The sequence below is a fragment of the Seriola lalandi genome, unplaced genomic scaffold (genome assembly GCF_002814215.2).
Source record: "Seriola lalandi dorsalis isolate HSWRI2012SDOR001 ecotype SW California unplaced genomic scaffold, Sedor1 jcf7180002054519, whole genome shotgun sequence".
In the NCBI taxonomy this organism is placed as follows: Eukaryota; Metazoa; Chordata; class Actinopteri; order Carangiformes; family Carangidae; genus Seriola; species Seriola lalandi.
Window position 1 is genome coordinate 3004898 of NW_019525072.1, and position 21467 is coordinate 3026364.

A 21467-nucleotide genomic window follows, 5' to 3' on the forward strand; every position below is an offset into this window, starting at 1 on the left:
CCCCCCCCCCCAAATCCCTAAAAGAAGAGAGAGAGTTTCTCTAAGCCTGTTTCTTACCCATCTCCTCCAGCTCTGAAGTCATGGATTTGGATCGCAGGGCGATGGCCGGAGTGCTCAGCCTCTTACTCTGCTGGGGAACTGGAGGGGAGAGGGCAGAGAAAAGAGCAGCAGTGATCGGTCGAACCGCTGAAGATCACGGCTCAGTTGCCACCAGCGTTCACCGACGGGACTTACTCTTCTTCCTCGAACCCTCCTCCATGTCGGGGTTGCGGGTAACCATGACAACCTTGACCATGAGGCTGTTGCCACCTTGGCGGATCATGTTGACGACCTGCCGGTGTCCGACTTTCACCACGTTCTGACCGTTGACCTGGGCCGGAGGCACAGAGGAGTGGAGAGGGACAAAGAGTGATGGAGTTATCTGCCAGCTGGTGGCGGCGGATTATAACAGCTGTGTCAACAGACAGGCTGACAGGAGACGAGATAGACAAGTGATTATGTGCAGTTGAGGGTCTCTACACATTTGATTTAAATACACGAAATACCAGTGGGTCTACAACTTTAGGAATCTTGAATCAGGCTGAAATCTTAACTTTATATACTTTTTACGGGCTGGAACAAGTGTTTCTATCTTTGTCTTGATCTCCCGCTGTTTTTTTACTTTCACTAAGTATATTTACTTTTAATATTTTATATTATTTTATTCATTTCATCAAAGTATTCCTGTGACTTGTATGTTTAATACCTTGCAAACCAAATTTACTTCAGGATAATAATAGATTTTGAGTTAAGTGTCGAGGGCTTTTTCTTTGCAGTTTGCAAATTTTTGATTGAGATTTGGATCCAGATGCAGATTAAACATGTCTTTTAAAAAAAGAGGACTTTGAAGATGTTGGCACTGTGATTACTTTTCTTGTTCTGTACATGTTCGGAAAGCCCCATAGCAAACCTGTCACTGCTTTCAGATCCGCGCGGATAACGCAGTAGTAAATCATGGCAGTACCTCTATCAGGAAATCCCCCATCCTGAGTCCGGCTCTCCAGGCCACGCCGCCCTCGTCCACTGACTCCAGGTACTGCAGGGCAGGGAAGGCTGGGGTGGGAGTAAACTCCTCGATAGGAGTCTGAGCTGTTGACATGAGGCAGGAGAGGAAGCATTAGCACTGAACATAATACAATACATCACATGTGATCAGAACTAAATCAGTGTGCTTGTAAGGCAGGGGGGTTGGTTTCATATTTTCTTACCTTTGGCTCCTCGCAGCACAAAGCCAAAACCCTCGCTGTCCTTTTTCTGCAGAAGCACTGTCTTCTCCTTGATTATGTAGTCGCTAGCCGAGAGGAGACGGAGGAGAGACACAGAAACAGACGGATATGAAAGACAGAAGACAAAGATGACATGTGCTGTACGTCCTTGCATTCACTCTCTGCCTTAATCAATGGAGACTATGAGTGGAAAGTCAAGTTTTAAAATCAATAAATCACAACTTTTATCTTTCTGCTGTCAACTCTTTCCTTCACCAACAACACCACTCATCTCCTCTGCTGTCTCCTCTCCTCTTGCTGTGTCCCCCTCTGATGACATCACCACCAACACGAGGCTCACTTCAAACTCATTTCAAAATTATATTGGATTGATACTAGGACCCTAACGTGTAATTTATACATTGTTAAAAATTGGTTTCACTTTATGTTACAGCTCCCACATTTTCCAGCTGATTTGGATGGAAACTTTCCTCATAATTTCCTCTAGAGAAATTAGCTGGTATTTAGCTGTAAATGTCTGGGATATTTCCAAGTAAAATCTTTGCAATTCACAACAAGTAATAAAGGAAATGGAGAAAGTGTTAATTGCTGTAGCTATGAAGTAGTTTCTCATTATATTTGAGTTTTTAAGAAAAATAAAATCAAAATAGAGGACCTGTAAAATAAAGCATTATATCTTCAAAAATAAAGTAAAAACTGTGTATTAGATTTATATTTATATATATATCTGATCGAAACTGGTGACTGTCCTCTTCCTTAGAGTGAATGGAGAGGCTGTTTGTTTAATTCATATTCCTAATGTAGATGTAACAATGGGTTAAGGGTTAGGGTTAAGGTTACATTTATGTACCCTTAAATATGTTACTGTTTTATATTTTTCTATTATCATTATTAGTAGTGACAATATAAAGTGTCCCATGTTCTGAGCCGTGTTTAAAAGCCTTTCCGATGTGATGACAACAACAAATACTTCAGAGAGGACCAGTCCTAGCCTGGTCAGATGCGTACACGAACTGATGAAGCCTCTTGGATGAGAGGTGAAACGTCTTCCCAGACAAATAACCTAGTCCAGTTGTTTTCGATTTAAAAAACTCCTTTAGGATACTATGACCTGGACAAATGAGAATATACACAGGCTTACTTCAGAGAGGTCAAATAAAAAACCTGAATATCTACTGCAGCTTCAATTCAAAACAACAGCCATCACTCAAACCCTAACCACCATTAAACTGTAACACATGCCACAGTCTCCACGGTACACTGGTGACATAAAACAAGTGTTTTGCTGTGCTTCACTTTGCTGTATGTTTTTGACAGCGAGCCCAGAGCCGGTTTCTACCAGAACCTCAGTAAGAGATGCTATATACAGTAATGACGGCGCTGCTTGTTGCCTCAGCAACAGCGAGAACTGGACGCGGGGAAACTTGCTTGAGTAGGTCCACACCAGAGCCAAGCCATGTAATGGTACGCTATTAGTCACTGACAGCAGAGAACAGGCACTGTATGCTCACAGGTGGAGCCCATACAGTACAGTGAGCTCTCGGCTCTGTCCTGTGGCACAAACAGATTCGGGGTTATGCAGAGAGTGGTGGAAAATAACACAGCACATTTACTTAAGTACTGTACCTTCAATGGCAATTTTGAGGTACTTACTTGAGTAAAAGTCTAGTTTTTGTTTCTTTATACTTCATCTACCTACATTTTTTTAGATTTAATTGACTAATAAAGCTGAAAGTTACTTCCCAGATTGAGAATTTACATTAAAAACATATCACACATTTCTAAAATATAATACATTGCATGAACATATACAGCACATGAAGATGAAACCTTTCTATCATGTGAACCCTCACAAGAAGCAGCCTCTACTTGAGCCTCGTTATTTTTCAAGGCCTAAACAGGCTAAACTATCCAATAATTCACAAGGAAGCAAAGATTAGAGAAAAGTCCAAAATGTCAGAAGGGTCAGATGTGACCCTTGTGACCTGTTGGAGGGGCCAGATCCACAGGTTGAGAACCACTGAACTAAACTAAAACTTCTGTACTTTTACTTAAGTTTGATTTTAAGAGAGATAAGACTTTAACTTATACAGGAGTATTTCTATATTGTTGTATTTTATATTGGTGGATTTAATGACAATGATTGGATTCACACATTTTCACAGAATTATGTTATTTTCAAAAGCAAATAAACAGCTATCAAAATGCACCTGTCCTAGTCCAGTCCACCTGCCTGTGAAGGTGTTATTTTTTCTCTCTCAGTTGTGTTTGTGCTGATTATAAGAGGCTTTTGTTGTCCTTTTGTCATGGACGGATTATGAGACAATGGACCCCCGAGCACAGACATGTGAAAGGCCCCCCACCCCTCTTGCATAAGAGCAAGAGCCACAAATTCAAAGAGGTCATTTTTGCTTCCCCTTTGTGGTCAATTTGTATCTTTTTCTGGACATTTTGCATCTTTTTGTAGTTGTTTTGTACATGTATGGGGTCATTTTGCATCTCTTCATGGTCATCTGTGGTCATTTTGTGAGTCTTTATATTGTTTTGTTTCTCTTTGTAGTCATTCCAAGTTTCTTTATAGTCAAGAAACCTTAACAGTCTCATCAAACAGAGTCTCTAGCCCAAGGGGCCCCCTGACCCCTTGGACCACTAGGCCCATAATCCTACTGACATGAGAGGTTCGTCACACATGTGGACACTTGACCACTCTGGCTCAAACCGCTTGGGTCCAGTTGGGCATTAGGAACAGCTCTGCCTCTAAGGCATCAGGAACTCTAGTGTTATGAATGGAGAGTCCATCCGTGCAACCATTCAGCCAGTGAGTCACAGAGGTATATATGCCATGTCAGCTGTAACATACTGTAACCACATGCTGATAATCCCATCGTGCACCAAAATAGTCCCAGCCCACTCCATCTGTTCATCCCTCTCTCTTTCTCTCTTCACCGGCTTTTACGATTTTCCCATCCTCATGGCTCCGCCCCCTCCATACTTGTATCTATATTGGCTCTCCCTCCCCTTGTTCTCCAAACTTCTAATCATTCACTCATTTTTTATCTAATCACATTTCCCCCCTCATGATCTTTTTCATTCAGTCGACTGAGTGCATCACGCTCTCCACAGGCAGCGAGAGCCTCTCTGTCTCTGCCAAGGCTCTGTCTCTTTGTTATTCTTGTCCTCTTCTGTTCAGTTCTGCTGCCCAGCCCAGACCTCAGACACTCTGAACAGCCAAGTGAATAAATGAACATACGCTATACTGTACACATTCACACAAATATTATGCTAGGATCGAGTCTTGAATATAGATTAATGTTTGGGATTTTGCAAAGTAATCTTGATATATGATCTCTGAAGTTTCGTTCCCTGGATTTAGATGTTTCAGATGTTTACTTCAAACAATCTGTGCTGGTAGCAGGTGACAAAAACCTGCATTCATACACTTAAAAAAAACAACTACTTCCCCTAAGATCTGCACTGTCAGGTTTAGATTAGTTAAATCAGGTACTGGTAAATGCAGACAAACTCATCACACTGACTCTGCAGGCCTGCTCTGTCCCTGCAGGCAACACCAGCAACAGGTCACTGGAATTCATTCAATTATTGAGCTGAACAACCATGGAAATTCAGCTAGTGTGCAGGCGACTTAACACCGACAGCAAATCATATTTTTGCATTACGGAAGTTTTCCTCGTCTTATATTTTATATAACTTTTATATGAGGGACAACACGAAAAAATGCCTCAAAAATCACCCATGACAAACTATTACATCCATCACCGAGGTCAATAATGAGCTCTGAATCAGCGAGCTTGACGTTTTTGGTTATTTTAAACAAATGGTGCCTTATAACTGCCTGTGAGCCAGTTCTATTAATCCAGCAGCATTGTGTAATGTTAAGAAAGGTGATAGCAAAGCAGCAGAAAATGCAGGACCACTGCATAGACGCACTCTCAGCATCAGTGAGAACACCAAGCCAATCACCAATGTTCTTCCATGAAGAGCTGGATGATGTGTCAGTTCGTAACTGTCATATGTAGGTTATACTACTCATCCCATACTCACTCAGGGTGTCTGTTTGTGTTTGTGTGTGCTTGGTTGCATCCTCCTCCAACCAGCGGCAACTACTAAGTCCAATGCTCTGCTGTCTTCGAGGATGTCATCAACTTTAAGCGACATTAGCTGTGTCCATGTTCAGTGGCCGAATACATGGCTACAGGGGCTAACAAGGCCTGTCCCGGTTCGAAAGCAGCCCAACCGGTTTCTCCTTGGAAGCCTCCAGTGTCCCCCAGTGTGAGCTGCTCAATTGATTAACAGAGCGCTCGGGCGATCCTCTTCAACATAATTGCAGGTATTTGTATTCAGATAGTAAATATACTACACCAACCAGACCATGGAAATTGAATGCAGGCTTTGCTAGGTGTCCGTAATGTGTTTGCTAAACTTGTAATGCAACTTTGAGCATCTTTAAACTTAACCCAGTTTATCACTCACATCTACACTTTTCTTTGAGAATGGCAAACTTGTTTTCTTTCCAAGTCGACACCTGTATAAACAATTAGTTTTGGTGTCTGTGTCTCATTTAGAGAGGAGGGGCAGGTTCAGCCTCTCGGGTCCACCTTCATGGGCCGCATCCTTCAGAGGAGCCACTGAACTGGCACACGGTGACAGTGTCACTCAGTGTTGCTTCCTCAGTACCAGCGGCCCAGTGTTGTCATCAGTGTCTCAGATACGAGCGACTGGGCTGCACAATCCAGCACAACGCACAGTGTGTCTCGTACTACATAGGTACCAAGCCAAGGCATATTAACCAGGTTTGGTCCAGCAGGCTTCCGTAGAGGTGTCAGAAAGAAGAAGAAGAACTTGTCATGCATGCTGCATCGTTAAAACTCCTTCACCATGCGCTGTTTCCATTCTGTCGGCAGTCTGTCTCTCTCCCCCTCTCACACACACACACACACGCACACGCACACACACACACACACACACACACACACACACACACAGGTAAACATACCGAAAACACGCCACACATCATACAGGACACAAAAACACATGCAATCACCCAGCCAACAGAGGAAAAGACATCTGCCTACTATACCCTTGTGTTATGATCGACAACAGCAAACCCTCCATCCATGCACATACAACACACACACATACACATACATACACATATACACACACAAACATAGGCATGCATGCACACAAACAAACATGTAATCAATCTGCACATCAGTAGCAGCAGCGAGCATCACTTCTGCCGGTGCAGCATTGCTAGAGGACATTTGTTCAGAGAGCGATTCAAAGCAGAGAGAAAGAAAACGCCACACACACATGTTCACACAGCGAAACACAGAGCGGCTGCACTGCTAAGACACCGGGGCTGTGCAGCAGCAGCTCTCGTCCGTCTTCACACACACATATACATCACACACACACACACACACACACACACGCAGTCAGACACTGAATCAAACACATCCGTCTGCAAGCATGCGTTGCAACATCTGTCAATCTATCAAATCGATCCTGCCCTGCCATCCATGATGTCCACATGCATGCATTCCTCCCTCCTCCACCACCCCCCCACACATCTCCCCCAGCAACTGGAGGGAGAGAGACAGAGAGAGAGAGAATGAGAGAGGGAGGGAGGGAAGGGGGGGGGGGTATAAAAAGCCATGGCAGGTACCTGTAAATGAACCAGACACTCCTATTCACAGGGCCGAGCGACGGCCAGGAAGAAGAGAGGGAGAGGGAGAGGGAGAGATCCTCCTCGCCGCATGCCCCCATCGCCATTTCCTCCCCTCCCTCTCCTCCTCCTCCTTCTCCTGCTCCTTCTCCTTCTCGTCTTCCAGCGAGACAGCAGCGAGCGCGAGCCACAAGAGAGGAGGAGGAGGAGGAGAGGAGGAAGAGGAGGAGAGAGAGATGGAAGAAGGGAAAGGGAGAGGGCCGAGCTCTCCCAGCCCCTTCATACTTAAGACAGAGAGAGGAGGAATGGGAGAGAGAGAGAGAGAGAGAGAGATGGAGATGGTTCGCTGTGACTGCGACACAGAGAGAGAGAGGGAGAGAAAGAGAGGGAGAGAGAAGAGGAGCAGGGGGAAAGGGAGGGGGAATAAGGTGGCTTAAAAAAAGGGAGAGAGAGAAATGAGGTAATTTAGAGAGAGAGAGAGAGAGTGTGAGAGGTGATTGGGTTTCTTAGCAGGGGGGCTTCATGCAAAAACACACACACATACACACAGTCCCAGACATGCATGCTTTCATGCAATCAACTCACACACAACCAGCAAAACCACACACTCTTCCTCCTCCATCCTGATTTTGCCCCTTCATCAATTTCTCTTCACGCCCCCCCCTCCTTATACACACCCCTCCTATAGTTCATATGTATAGTATTCACTCTATGTATCTATCACTGCCATGATTCCCCATTCATAAAAACAGATGCCACTGAGATAAGTCTCTGCTATACAGTAGAGTCCTATCTGGAATAATTCATTCAAAGGGAGGGGGGCAGGGGGCTCTTGAAGTTTAAAAGAAAAGGTGTGATCATCATTATGTGACATAACGATGAATGACAAGTTAAATTATTATTATGTAATATTACACAGAAAAAAAGCTGATTATATGACAACGTCAGATCCTTCTGGAGCCTCTGCTGCTGTCCTCCTGCTGTTATTGACCCCACGTGCCTTTAAATCACACTTAACTAACCGCACACACCCACCCCCCTTTTTTTTCCTTCTTTCCAACCTCCAACACACACACACACACACACACACACACACACACACACACACACACACACACACACACACACACATACACGCGCACACACACCACACTCTTTCCTCACATTAGCTGTAAACAAAGCATGAATGAGAGGGTAGAGCAACGGAAAGGAGGGAGCGGGGGGGTCGACGCAGACAGGAAGAGGAGAGAGGACAGAGAAACAGCTGGCGGATGAGTGGCGGAAGGAGGAAGAGGAGGAGGAGGAGAGAGAGAAAGAGAGAGAGAGAGAGGTACAGATTCTCTCAAATAGGCACTCACATCATCTCTTAGCCAGAGCCTCCTTCCCCGTATGTCGAAGAGCTGTCCTCCGTCGACTTGCCCTCCCTCCCTCCCTCCCTCCTTCCTTCTTTCCTTCCTTCCCTCTCGACGTCCCTCTCTCTTTCTTTCCCCTGTCTTTCTCTCTCTCTCACCCTCTTGCCTCCCTCCTGCATTCGAGGACGATCACAGCTCTCGTCCTCTCTCATCTCTGCCTTTTTGTTTCTCTCCCTGCATGTCAGGCTACACCGCTATGATCCTGTGTGTACAGTATCTGTGTTTGTGTGTGCATGCATGTGTGATGAGAGAGAGAGGGAGAGAGAAAGAGAGACAGACAGAGAGAGAGAGAAGGGAGGGGGGGGGAGCAGGAGAGCCAACATGCAGAATGTCCACATGACTGTGTGTTTGTGTTTATGTGCATGTCCGCGTAATCCGTCCTGTAAGTGTGTGTGTGTGTCTGTCGTTCTACGGCAAAACGGAAACACACACATTCACATTCTTTGATGCAGTTTTCTCTCTCTTGTTGCAAATTTCAGCCCAAAAAAAAAAACTCATGTAAGGTGGTGAGTCGCACAAGTTTGCAAAACATGCAAAAACTGCGTCAACCAACTGTTGTGTTACATATTCGAGGCGACGCATGTGCCTTACAAGAAAAACACCGAACCACCACAGCAGCGTTTAGCAGGGTGCTCTGCCTCTCTCCTCCAAACTGCGTGCTCGCTCATCCTTATTTGACCCACTGTTGGCCCAAAAAACGGTCTCATGTGGGCTGGCAGAGGAGCAGCAGCATGTACAGATTGTGTTGAGTTGCTCGGTGCATCTGTGGCAAGGACACAGAGAGCGGATGAACTATGGGTTTATGGCTTTCATCTGTTTTATTGAGGAAAAACAAAGTTAGAGTGTTTCCAGGCCAGTTCAAGGCTACAGTAGAAACAAACACTCAGTTCCATGTTACAGTCGGTTCAATAATATACAGTATGTCAGTACATGCTGTTATGTTTAACAGGAGATGATTCAGCTCTACATAATGTATGTTTTTCATCCCAGAAGATTATGCAAATTAATAGATGAGGTTCTTACTCCAACGAAATTTTTTAAATGTATTTTTGCTCTTAATTTTTGTGACAGCGGGCAACAGAGAAGCTCTTCAGAAAACCACGAGAAAACAGACAAACAACCCAAACAAATGAAGAAACATCTGCACCAATTTGACAAAACATAAGCAGCATAAAGAAACAAAGAAATCACCAGTAAACAGTGAAAGCCTGCGAGGATATACACCACTGACATGAATTTACAACTTGCAGCATTTCAGTATTTACCTGTGTTTTCTGCAGGGTTCTTTATGTTATTTTTAATTTTTTCTTTTTCTAAATACTTCCTAAATGTTGTCAAAGAGGAAATTTTGTCTTTTCCTCTGTGGGAGTGCATGATCTCCCTCGGCCACCGTAAGCAATGAGTGATGAACTTCTTTCACAAAAGCAGGTCATTGTGGTCGGAGCTATATGAAACAGGATGTCAAAAAAAAAAAGAAAAGAAAGATAAACAGCTAAATTGTCACTGCAAGTCAACATTTTCCCTCTGTCATTAATGCTGCTCAGACCTGAGAACAGATCAGACTTGATTTGTAGAAAACATTTTCACCTGATCACCACAGCGGTTCAATATCACCCAAATGATGCTTAGGGGAAGGTCGTCAGGAAGACCATTTCCTTGCGCATTTCTTCTAAATCACACGCTCTTTTCATCCAATCACAACCTGGCATGCCGGCCTTTAGCCAATCACATGTAAGCTGTCAAACTTTAAAAGTGCTCTCTCTCTCTCTGTCTTTGCTGTCATTCAGCACTGTGAAGGACTACCTCACCTGTGGCAATCAAACCCTCTGATGAGAAGTCTTCCTCTCCTGAAGACGTTCCCATTCCTCATCACCACCACCAGCGTCTAGTGGAAGCATCTTATTCCTGCGGACCGCTTCCTGCCACGCGGTCTACTCCTCCTCTTCTCAGTAAATTCTATTTTACTTCAAATTTCTCATTGCTTTTCCTTCCTCTTATTAGTCTGTCCTGATTTGAAATATTTAGAGCATGTCTCACCCCAACTGACTGAGTGGCCTGAATTTGACTGTTGCAGACCTTAGTAAAAAAAAAAGAAAAAAAGGTGGGGAGTATAAATAATATAAATGCAGCCACCCAAGGAGAAAAAAGGCTGTGATGGGAAAGAAGAGGAGCAGATGAGAGGAAAGATGTAAAGTAGGTTGAGGACAAACGGGTGTTGATTAAAAAGACATTTAAGGTGGAGGGGCATGACAGACGTACCTAACGTCTCCCCATTTGTTTGTCATTTGTCAGCGCCGCTTCCCAAGTCATCATATTCCTCAGTGCTTTCGCTCTTGTTAATGTAATCACCACACCACATTATCAAGTTAAAGCAGTTCATCTTGCTGACTGCCGGGTTTCAGTAATTACGCCTTATAACTGTCACGGCTTGTCCTGTGCTGAAAAAAATAAAAAATAAATAAATCAGGCTGTCAATGACAGTCAGTGGGCTGAACGGGAGGTGAGGATCAGTGAGTGACAGAGAGGATGACTCTGTCCATTACAGATTAACCAATATGCTGGGCCAATGTCAGGCGTTCATCAAAGAACTGGATATCAACCCGTCAGTCTCGTTCAGGCGTTAAAAAAAAAACGGGAACAAAAGCCTCATGCCTTTAAAATGTGCAACTTATGAAAGAAGACAAAAACATAAAAGTTGAATTCATAGGAAATAAAACGCACACTTAATTCAGTTCTGGTATGACCAGTAGCTTATGGTGGCTAATGTGAGCAAGCCTAAGGTAGACACCGCTCTTTACTGAGCCAGTTCACTGACTGTATTATTGTTTATCCACCTGTTACAGGATTTTTAGGCCTCTACCATCATGTAACGGTTACTGCAATTCAGCAAAAGTTATGTAAGTTAACTTTACACCAGGTATTTTGTAAGAGCAGTGCCTTGGTCATCTAACACAATCCAGGAGCGGGTCATCCTGATTCAGCCTTTTAATTTTTTTTAATGTAATAACCAATTTCTTCTAGTTTGTAATGGCTAATTACAAAGTAAAATCTGCTTCGATTACAACTAGCGTCTATTCAGCAGCTACGATCCATGAGCAGAACCTCACCAACATCTGTCGTTTTTGATTATGAGATCAAAAATCTATTAGGTCCGTTTGTGAGAGAGTGAAACAAATTCAGTATCATCAGACCTCAGAGTGTCCATCACACAGTTAAACGGAGCAAAGAGTGAGTATATCAATGATCTGCCAGGGTCACATGGATGATTGTGGTTTTATTGTGTCTATAGTGTGTTCTTCAACAGAGAGCTTTGTTTCTCTGTGACCTAAATACAGTTTCAGAGGCTTTTCCTCTCTTAAAAAACACAGTGCTGGGAGAAACACTTGGGGAGTGGGACATGGTCTAAATAAAAGATATGTTAACCAATATTGGCTGATGAAAATTTCAGCTCAAAAATATGACTAAACAAAATTAACATACTACAGTCATACTAGCAGCTGTGAGGGACAGCTGTGCATTGGGCTACATGCTAACATGTGTACAGTAACAGTGCTAACATGCTGATGTTTAGCAGGCACAATGTTCTCTCTTAGTTTAGCATATTAGCATGCTTACAGTTGCCATTAAGTAGGTTTCGAATATTGAATTATGCAATATTACCTGCCATATGCAATATTTATCATAATGAAACAGTCTGCCCTGCTGCCAAGTCCGGCTCACATTTCACTACTTTGCTTACTGAACATTGTACATTGGCATGTGACAAATACATTTTTGAACTGCCGTTTAGTGGCAGTATGGCTTATACCTGAAACATAAAATACAAGAATGTAATTATATTATAACCCAACATCCACTATGATAATATCATATATCGCGATACTTGGGCTGGACTGTATTGAGATATAAAATTTGGGATATCGCCCAAACCTACTAATGAGCACTAAGCACAAAGCACAGCTGAGGCTGAATGCTAGCTTTGCAAGTATTATTTAGTCACCAACATCAAGGATTCGTCGTCTGGGAAACATGAATGTCTGCAAACAATTTGGCAATGGCAATCCATCAAATCATTTATGATTTATTTCAGTCTGGACCAATGTGGTTGATCAGGAAGCCGATCAACCAACTGAGGTTTCCATCCCTAATAAAAAAAAAATTATTAGAATCATATGAGCGTTGAAAATCCATTTCGGTCTTGCTTTGGTTTTCACAGACAGAATGTAGTATGTTAAAGTGGCAGACGGCGTCTTTCTTCCGACTTTTTTTCTACCCTGCTTTGGTCTCCTGATGCTTGAAGGAAAAAAAAAAAAAAGACAATACATGTGTCTCTTTTCACCCATTTGTAAACATGGGATGCCTTTCTTCCTTCACCCAAGCTCTTCATCCCGCTCCCTAGCCCTCCTCTCCCTTTAGAGTGCCCTTCACTGTCTGACCTCCAGATGGAGACACCACAGGGGAGAGAGGGTGATAGAAAGAAAATTAAAAAGTACAGGGGGGTAAGCAATAGCAGTGATGAATAGAAAGCGAGGGAGGGATGCAGAGATGGTCAGGATATGCGGCCAAATGTAGAGGGATGAAAGGAAGGATAGGTGAGATATTACATGTAGAGATAAAGGCTGCGAAAGTAGGCGGCTCTGAGTCAGCCATGCCTGCTTGGCCAAACAAACAGTCTCGGGCTCCGTCTATGCTGCAGAACACACAGCCTTAATTATCCATGATGTATGTGTGTGTGTGTGTTAAGCGTGTGTCCACAAACATATGTGTGTCACTTTGCATGGCTGAGTGTGTCGTTTGCATGAAATGTCACTGTTGATGAAAAGAATGTTAATAATAAATGATGCTATGTGCACGGCCGAGTGAGAAACACTGTTAGCGGGATGGATAAAGAGAAAAGAAAACATGAAAAGAAAAAAGGAAAAAAACTGCAGGCCTTTACAGAGAGAGCTGAGGAATCATGAAGAATGATAATGAGTGGTAAAAGAGGGAAAGAGAGAGGGACAAGGCAGAGATTTCACGTAAATAATACATGTGATTGATAACGGCTTTATTTCTATGTAAATAATTCTCTCTCTGCTCCGTCCAAGTCCTGGACACTGAAATGAGTTTGCCTCAAAGCGACACTGCAGCCGCCATGATGCAGATGCAAGGCATTAAAGGGAATGACATTATATTAGTCTGACTTAATGAGATGAAGTCACACAGCCAAAGTCGCTACAGGAGAGTTTTTTTACGCTCGTGAGTCAACAGATCACCTCTAGAAGATCTGGATCTATGTTCAAAAAGCTGCAATGAATATTTTCTGGTTGTGTTGAACTGTATAATAAATAGCTAATGAATAGCTGTGAAAGACCAGATGCTGATTAAGTCGCAGTAGGTGGATGACTATCTGTATTAACACAGAACGCATAATGACCTTCTGTTAAAAGTTGAAGATCTCAGCTGTTATTCTAAGACAAGATTATCTGTGGCTAGTCCCATGGCGCAGTTATACATATGCATCAGTTCAGGGAATGGTCATCTGGTGATTTCATAACACTGGTCAACACAAAGAAATTTCAGCCTTACTCATCAGAGTGGTCTGAAAGCACCTTCGACATCACCGACAAGTTCAGCCCACCTAAAAAAAAGAAAACCGCAGCCTGGCAACACAGCTCTGCACCTCAGAGTCAAAGAGGCAGACACACAAAGGAAGGAACATCCTGATATGACAAAAATCTGCCTGTCTGCTCAGGTTAAATTCAGCAAATAAAAAAAAAAAAAAAAAAAACAGCTAGTCAAAACATAGCAGGTAAACCTCTGCCGTGAGGATGACTCCAATGTGAAAGCAGGCAGATCGGTATACTGCAGGAATCACCCACAACACAGTACATCACACAATCCAAAGTACCCAGTGGAACCTGTGAATCACTACATGAATCATCTTATCTGGATAGATGTGTTACCATACAAACAAACCCCCTGCCAGCATGTGCTGTACGTCCAAACAGTCAAGCAGTAGCGTTGTAATGAAGGAGGATAGACGAGTTACATCACACTCTTAAGCAAAGAACTTAACACCTCGTCCCCTCAGTTAGAGCAGCTCATTGGGCAACGACAGGAAACAGTGGTGGTCATGTCCAGTTCTCAGGTGAAGTAATAATATTTTATTGGATACTAACTGGAGCATCTAAGTAGTAGTAAGAGTACCCTTGTGTTCAGCTCAAATACCCCTCTGGTAGGTGAAGCACCGCTCTGGTGTGACCTTACCCTGAATGAACCCACCACTAACCCTGTGCACACCGCTGTGTCTTCGGATCAAACAGGCAGTTGTTCAGTTCACACTACGTCAGTGACGGCTAGCGGCAAGGCCACTCTTACCTGGGAGCATCAAAGCTGTCGTAGGATCCCACCGTGTAATGGCGGAACAGCCTTTTGGCTCGTTCTCCGCGGCTCTCTGAAAACCCAAAATCACAGGGACATCAGGAAAAATGATTTGTGGAATTTTACTAAACTAAATGTTTATGTTAAATAAATTCAAGTAACGACTTCTCAAATGTGATGACTTGCTGTTTATCTTGAATTGCTGTCACTGTAACTTGAAAATCTTTGAGAAGTAGCTCAGAGAAGTAGTGAAGTGCCTGTTTTAGCCATGCTAGCGTAGATCTAGCGACGGTACTATGCACCACTTTGGTCCAGAATTAAATATATAAATATGATGTCAATTTATAAAAATTTGAATGTGTCAAATACTTTACTTTAAATACCTACAAAACCAGAACCTCAGCTGCGCTTTGTATTTACCGTTGCTATCACACTAAACTTAGATGGTGAACCTGGTAAACATTATATCTACTAAACATCAGCATGTTCATGTTGTCATGGTGAGCATGTTAGCATGCTGACGTTAGGATGTAGCTCGAAGTCTAACAGAGCTGCTGACATGGCTAAAGATTATTAATTATTTCTGGCACTTTCTTGCCAAAAAAGTCAATCAGAATAACAATTGATATATTAATTTAAAATTAAATTAATTAATTAAAATAATACTATTAGTTGCAGACCTAATGTTTATAATTGTAGATTTACTAAACAATTTAATACAAGAGGAATAGCAGTTTATTGTCTTTAATTTACATGGTCACATAATAACAAAATTAGCATTTTAAGGCTAATCTAGTTGGATGTTTTTCAGGATGACCCTGCTGTGTGTGTGTGCGTGTGTGTGTTTATCTGTGAGTGCGTGTGACTGGTGGTGAGCACCTGATCGGTTGTCTTGGCTTCGAAGCATCACTTCCTCCACACAGTCGGAGGGGAACCAGCCTGTGCGACCCCTGACTGTCCCCTCCCAGTAACCGCCCTCGCCAACGCTCAACACTAGAGGAAGGGGAGGAAAGACCAGTGTGTCATGAAGAAAGGCAACCCAACACACACACACACACACACACACACCCATACACACACACACACAAACACACACACACAGATACCAATGAGAAATGAACACACACAAAAAGACAATATTATACAGACTGAAAGGAAATAATGTAGACACACACACAGACATGCAAACCTCCTACATACTCACCAAGACATACATACCTGGCGACACCTTAGACTCACTCACAAACACACACATATTCATACCTGCAGACATTGAATACAAACATATATAGAGACCTTACACTCATGTTAGGAAATGACAAACTCATCTGAAGACTTCTTGAGTGAATTTATATTTTTAAAGTGTTGTTGTTAATGGTCGTCAATTCATTGTTTCTTCAAGAGATGCTTAAGGCAATAGTTTGGGAATTACACTTATTAGCTGGGAGTGAGATAAGACTTTCATGTCTGTCTTTTAAATTCAAAGCTACAGCCAGCAACGGGTTAGCTTAGCTTAGCACAACAACTAAAAGCAGGTGAAAACATCTTGCTTGGTTCTCTCGAAAACAGAGTCTAAAGTCTAAAAGGTGAGTAAAATATTAGATTTACAGTCGTCAGGTGGCCATGAATAAAACATCAGTGTGACGCTCACGTGGCATCCTATGCCCTGTGTCTTACGGGTGTGTGAGGGAGCATTCATTTGGTAGCATTAGCCATGCTGTTGCAGCCACTGGATATTTGCCATTAGCATTAGCTAATGCTAGGTAAATAACTAAATGTGCTTGTGATGCAGCATCTGGCTTTGTGTCCAGAATACTTTATCAGTTAGCTAAATGGTGTTAGCTTAAGAGCTGTTAATTAAATCTCACCTCTGAAACTGTTAAACCCCTGCAGTCAGCAGCTTACATATTATAAGGAACAATTTGGGGCTATGCCAAAGTGCCAAAACAGAGACAAGCATATACTGCACATGTAAGTGCATGTTACACTCAATCTTTTTAAGGTGTCTGTAAAGTTGCTTTGCATGTCTCTGAATGTGTCTCAATTCATGTGTGTACCTTTCAAAACTGCGTCTCTGATTCATGTAGAGATTCATTCCTTTGATACGTTCTTGTTAAAGGGGCAAAATGCCCTTCAACGCACCTCTGGAGGACTTTACAATCCAGTTAGTATCAGGTGTAAACAAACACTGACTCCCAAACAGATAGACACTTTCAACTCATGTGGAAGACAAAATGCAGTATTATGCTCCAGCACACACACACACACACACACACACACACACACACACACACACACACACACACACACACACACACACACACACACACACAGATGTGAACACACCATCACAATGTGAAAATGCACAGATTCTCACCTTTGACCCTGTCTCCCTTATTGAAACTAATTTCTCGCTCTCCCTGTGCAGAGTGTGCTCGAGTAGCTACAAAGACTCGTCCTGGGACTGCGCTGTAGAGGCGTCTGCGCTGCCCCGCAGTTTGTACGGTGGTGGTGGCGGGGGCAGGCCTGGGTGGGAGGGAGCAGGTGGGACAGACAGAGATAAAAATCAAGTACTAAAATCTAGTAAAAGTAGAAATACAAAACTATAAGTCAGAGGACAGAACTGCAAAAAGTACTCGAAATATCAAAAGTAAAAGCCCTTGTTAAGGCCCATTTCATACTATTTTATTATATATTACTGAAACTCGTTGAGGGGGAGCCATTTTGAACTACTTTATATACAGTTGGGTGGTTTAATCTATTTTGATGTATTATATTCGAGACAGTTCAAAGCCAACAACTCTTCCCTATAGATACAGCTGACTAAATAACCCAGAGAAAAAGGGAAAAGTCATAATATCCGTAGTAATAATATAACTTACTTAATCACACTGGGATCTTTATTTTGATTTTTATTCTAGTTTTCTTTGAAGTAAAGAGTTACTGAGTTATTACAAATCTGACTAACCTCACTTCACAAAACCGCTGTTTCACACATTAAAATGAGCTAATTCACCACAAAAAAAACATTCACAGACCTGATACTGAAGACTGAAAAACAACATTTAACTACTTTTACAGCCCTTTAGACTTAGATAAGATACATTTAAACATATTTATGGGCCAGTAGACTATTAGTAGAAATAAGTAGAAAATTCTCAACTCTGCACTTGTTAGAAAAGCGAAAGAGAGGTTGTTGTTCGGCAGCACCTTGTTCTCAGCCGCCAACACTCACCCCTGTCTCCGACTCTGCCTGCTCCGGTCCTCCTTGTCTCCGATCCTCCCTCGGGACGGGGAGCGTGTCCTCGCCCCCCTGGGACTGCTGGAGCTCCGCAGTGTACCAGTATGTTTATAGCCCTGGGAAAGATATCTACGTGTTACAATATGTCAGTAAAAACTGAAATGAGGTTTTCAGATCATTAAAACCATTAAAGTTTTGCAAACTGGCAGCACATACCTGCACAGAGTGTGGCTCATCAATGTCTTTTTGTACAGTTTTTTTACATAACCAACCACATTAACCTGCAATGTTCTGGTGTCTGGTTTTTGTGTTCTTTCTGACCTACTTTAAATACATTCAGTTTGACTATTAGTTATAATAACTTTAATATTTTTTCTATGTTTCTCTTTGTTGTATTGTCAACTATAGTCTCTTCTTCCCTGTGGCTGTGTCAGCTCTGACTCCACATCTTTTATTAATTAGAAAAACTCCCTCACTGGCTGAGCTTGTAATGTTTACAGATGATAAAACTAACAGTCATAAAACATGACTGATATAATTAAATGTGTGTACAAATGTCTCATATCTATCACTCACCATGATCACTTTAACCGCTGTAAAGAAGATGATAACAAGAAGCCATTTATTTGATCAGATTACTGGATTTATTTATGGAGTGAAAACCTGAAATCTGGAAAAAGCAATAATCAAGTTGTTGTAATTAGTGATGTTTACCACTAGAGGTTGATAAAAGTCATCCGTTATATTGTATTATGTCCGTTCAAATTTTATAATTTAATCAATAATCAGCTGCTCAAGCTTCCATCTGTGCAATGGAAATATTCATCAACTGTTTCTCTACACAGCTTTCTAGGCTTATAGAAAATGATGAATCTACCCTAAAGGTCTTGGGCAAAAAATACATCTCCGATCTATGATATGAAGCATCTAGACCGCTCAGGTCGCCTGGGACAGGTTTACTCAGCGTTCCCAGAATCAGAACCAAGAAAGGTGAAGCAGCTTTCTCTGCTCCCCACCTGTGGAACAAGCTTCCTGAACACCTGCGATCTGCTTCAGTCAAGGTTTAAAACATTAGTATCTGCTGCAGCTTACCAATAAATCACATATGTAACATCTCTTTAATCTTGTGCATTTGCTTTATTTTTCTTTTATCACTCCAGCACTTTTTTAAAAATGCTGTCCTACCTGATTTTATGCAATCTTGATATGACTCATTCAAATATTTTTATTTTTATTTATTCAACTTTGTTTTTATTGTTTTTCAATGAATAGAGTTCGTATATAGAACATGTTATTTTCGTGACACAGCAGTAATATATCATGGACATCACTAAATGGACTTTTTGGCGGTGAGACTGTTTTGTCATCTGCCGTTTCCACAGTAAAGAATTTGAACTATCACACACATACCTGCACAGAGACGATGTTGGTCCCCGGCGCGTTGGGCACTGCCATCCAGTCTGGCAGGTTCATGCTGCTGTCACTGTTGGCCCGCAGGAAGGGGTGAGGGTGGGGAATTGTCAGCGTCCTGCCGCTCTCCCGTCTCTGTGGGGCGTACTTTGGAGACTCCACAAAGGGAACTGGGAGGTGAGGGGCGATGGGACGGACAGAGGGTGAGCAGTGAGTTTTCACATATTCAAACAGGTGTGAAATAATTCAGAGCAGGACACAGCTACTTACCCACGTCCGTATCCCGGTGGTTTTTGATAATTTCTCCCAGCTCAAAATGGCCAGACATGACAGCCACCTGATAAAAAACAATAACACACACACACGCACACGCACACGCACACGCACGCACACACACACACACACACACACACACACACACACACACACACACACACACACACAGGGCAAATTAATACACAGAATGCAAGGGTGACAGAAACAGGTTAATATTTCTGTTTGTGTGCTTTTACGGCAGCATTATGCTGCTGTATATTTTAAATCCCATTGATGAAAAATGCATGATTTTGCAGGCGCTCTAAACCTGCACAGGAATGAGGTTCATGGCTGTGACCTGTTTAGATTATAATTAATATAAACCTACGCATTATCCCCTTCATGTGTAATATTCCAGCAGTGTCTCAGTCATCCAGGTTATAAGGTATCTAGAACTACAAAGTCAAAGGCAAATGGATAATGCAACAAACACATATGTGTACTCTCACATGAAAACATATTTGAACATTCTTTCATTGCACCACTGCACAAATGCTTTAAAAGAAAAAAAATATGCAGCTCACTGCACGATATAGCAAATTTGAGTGCTTTCTCTGTGTCGTCTTCTCGCTTGTTTTCTCTCTCTTTTACACAAACAAACAAACACACACACACACACACAACAGGGCTGTCTCAGCTGGCTTTTTCCGCACAGTTAATGTATCCAGATTAAGGGGTCTCAAACACACACACACACACACACACACAGTCCTGCCACCTGGGACCTGCGTGTGCATCGCGGCACAGTAATGGTTTAAAGTGAAATTAGGCCCTGGTACTTTCTGCTACGTTAACTTAATAAAACACTAAACCATGCAACCAGCCAACACACATAATTACGCAGCCAGGCACTCAGTCATTACCTGAAAGGGGGTTTGCCCGCTGTTATTCTTCGTATCTTTATTTGCTCCCCGGTAGAGCAGGATTCGTGCACAGCTTTCCTGCAACAAACAGCGTTGATTAATGTACATTTAATGTAAAAATATGTGTAGTAATGCATGTCATTTGTTCAAGTGGCTTCAAAGAGTATGGTGCCGTCTTGTGTCTATTTACATTTTCCTTGTGCTATAATGTCACTTCAAATATGTTAAACATGGCAGATTAAGTATCTCAGTTTCACTTGTCGTTGTTTAGGTGGTAAAAATTTAAAAAATAATATAATATGCTATTATTAATAATTCAGCTTCAGAATTCAGCTCGAATGTTTGATTCTGATTCATTTGAAACTGCTGAAAATCTTTAGATTCAGGATACTGAACCTAAAAAGGCGTGTAACTTTTTCAGCATGATACAAAGCATTTATGTTCGAGTTGTTCTGTTGTGTTTCCTCACGGATTTAGAGAAGCCTTACAGAGGAGGTCTTGATACTCATGCTGGATGGTGAGTGGGAGAGGAGGCCTGGAGCCGGGGCTGGCGAAGTTCTTACATATGGCTTTATGAGGCTTTTAGCTTCTTACACTGTATGTTTTAGTTTAGTGCTGTGTTACTGTATGGCCAAGTAGCCATACACCCATGGCTTCCGGTTCGCTGCTCGCCAGACTGACCGGTTGACTCGTTTTGGATTGAATTAATAGACATACGGTGCTCTACCAGAACTCTATAGGAGCTGACATGTGTACCTTGTTGTATAAAGCACAGATGTGCAAGGCAGTGTTTCCAGAGGCATTCTGGGAGGAGGAATCCGCCCCATAGAAGAGGAGGTGCTCCAGATGCTGCGAGTTACCATTCTGACAGGCCTGATGATCATGAGGAGATGGGGGGAGGGAGGGAGG

The 21467-nt window shown here is 42.5% G+C and overlaps 1 protein-coding gene across 1 annotated transcript in view; it reads right to left on the minus strand.

Moving 5' to 3' along the window:
* Positions 1-21467, minus strand: part of shank1 (SH3 and multiple ankyrin repeat domains 1) — a 60352-nt gene that overhangs the window by 17672 nt on the left and 21213 nt on the right. The window contains exons 7-18 of the mRNA XM_087175969.1: positions 21315-21431; positions 20559-20636; positions 19651-19717; positions 19381-19550; positions 17965-18086; positions 17107-17255; positions 15609-15722; positions 14727-14802; positions 1248-1330; positions 1004-1128; positions 235-370; positions 58-138 (exon numbers count right to left, since the gene is read on the minus strand). Coding sequence (XP_087032095.1) covers positions 58-138; positions 235-370; positions 1004-1128; positions 1248-1330; positions 14727-14802; positions 15609-15722; positions 17107-17255; positions 17965-18086; positions 19381-19550; positions 19651-19717; positions 20559-20636; positions 21315-21431 — 1318 coding nt within the window. The remainder of the gene's footprint in view (positions 1-57; positions 139-234; positions 371-1003; positions 1129-1247; positions 1331-14726; positions 14803-15608; positions 15723-17106; positions 17256-17964; positions 18087-19380; positions 19551-19650; positions 19718-20558; positions 20637-21314; positions 21432-21467) is intronic.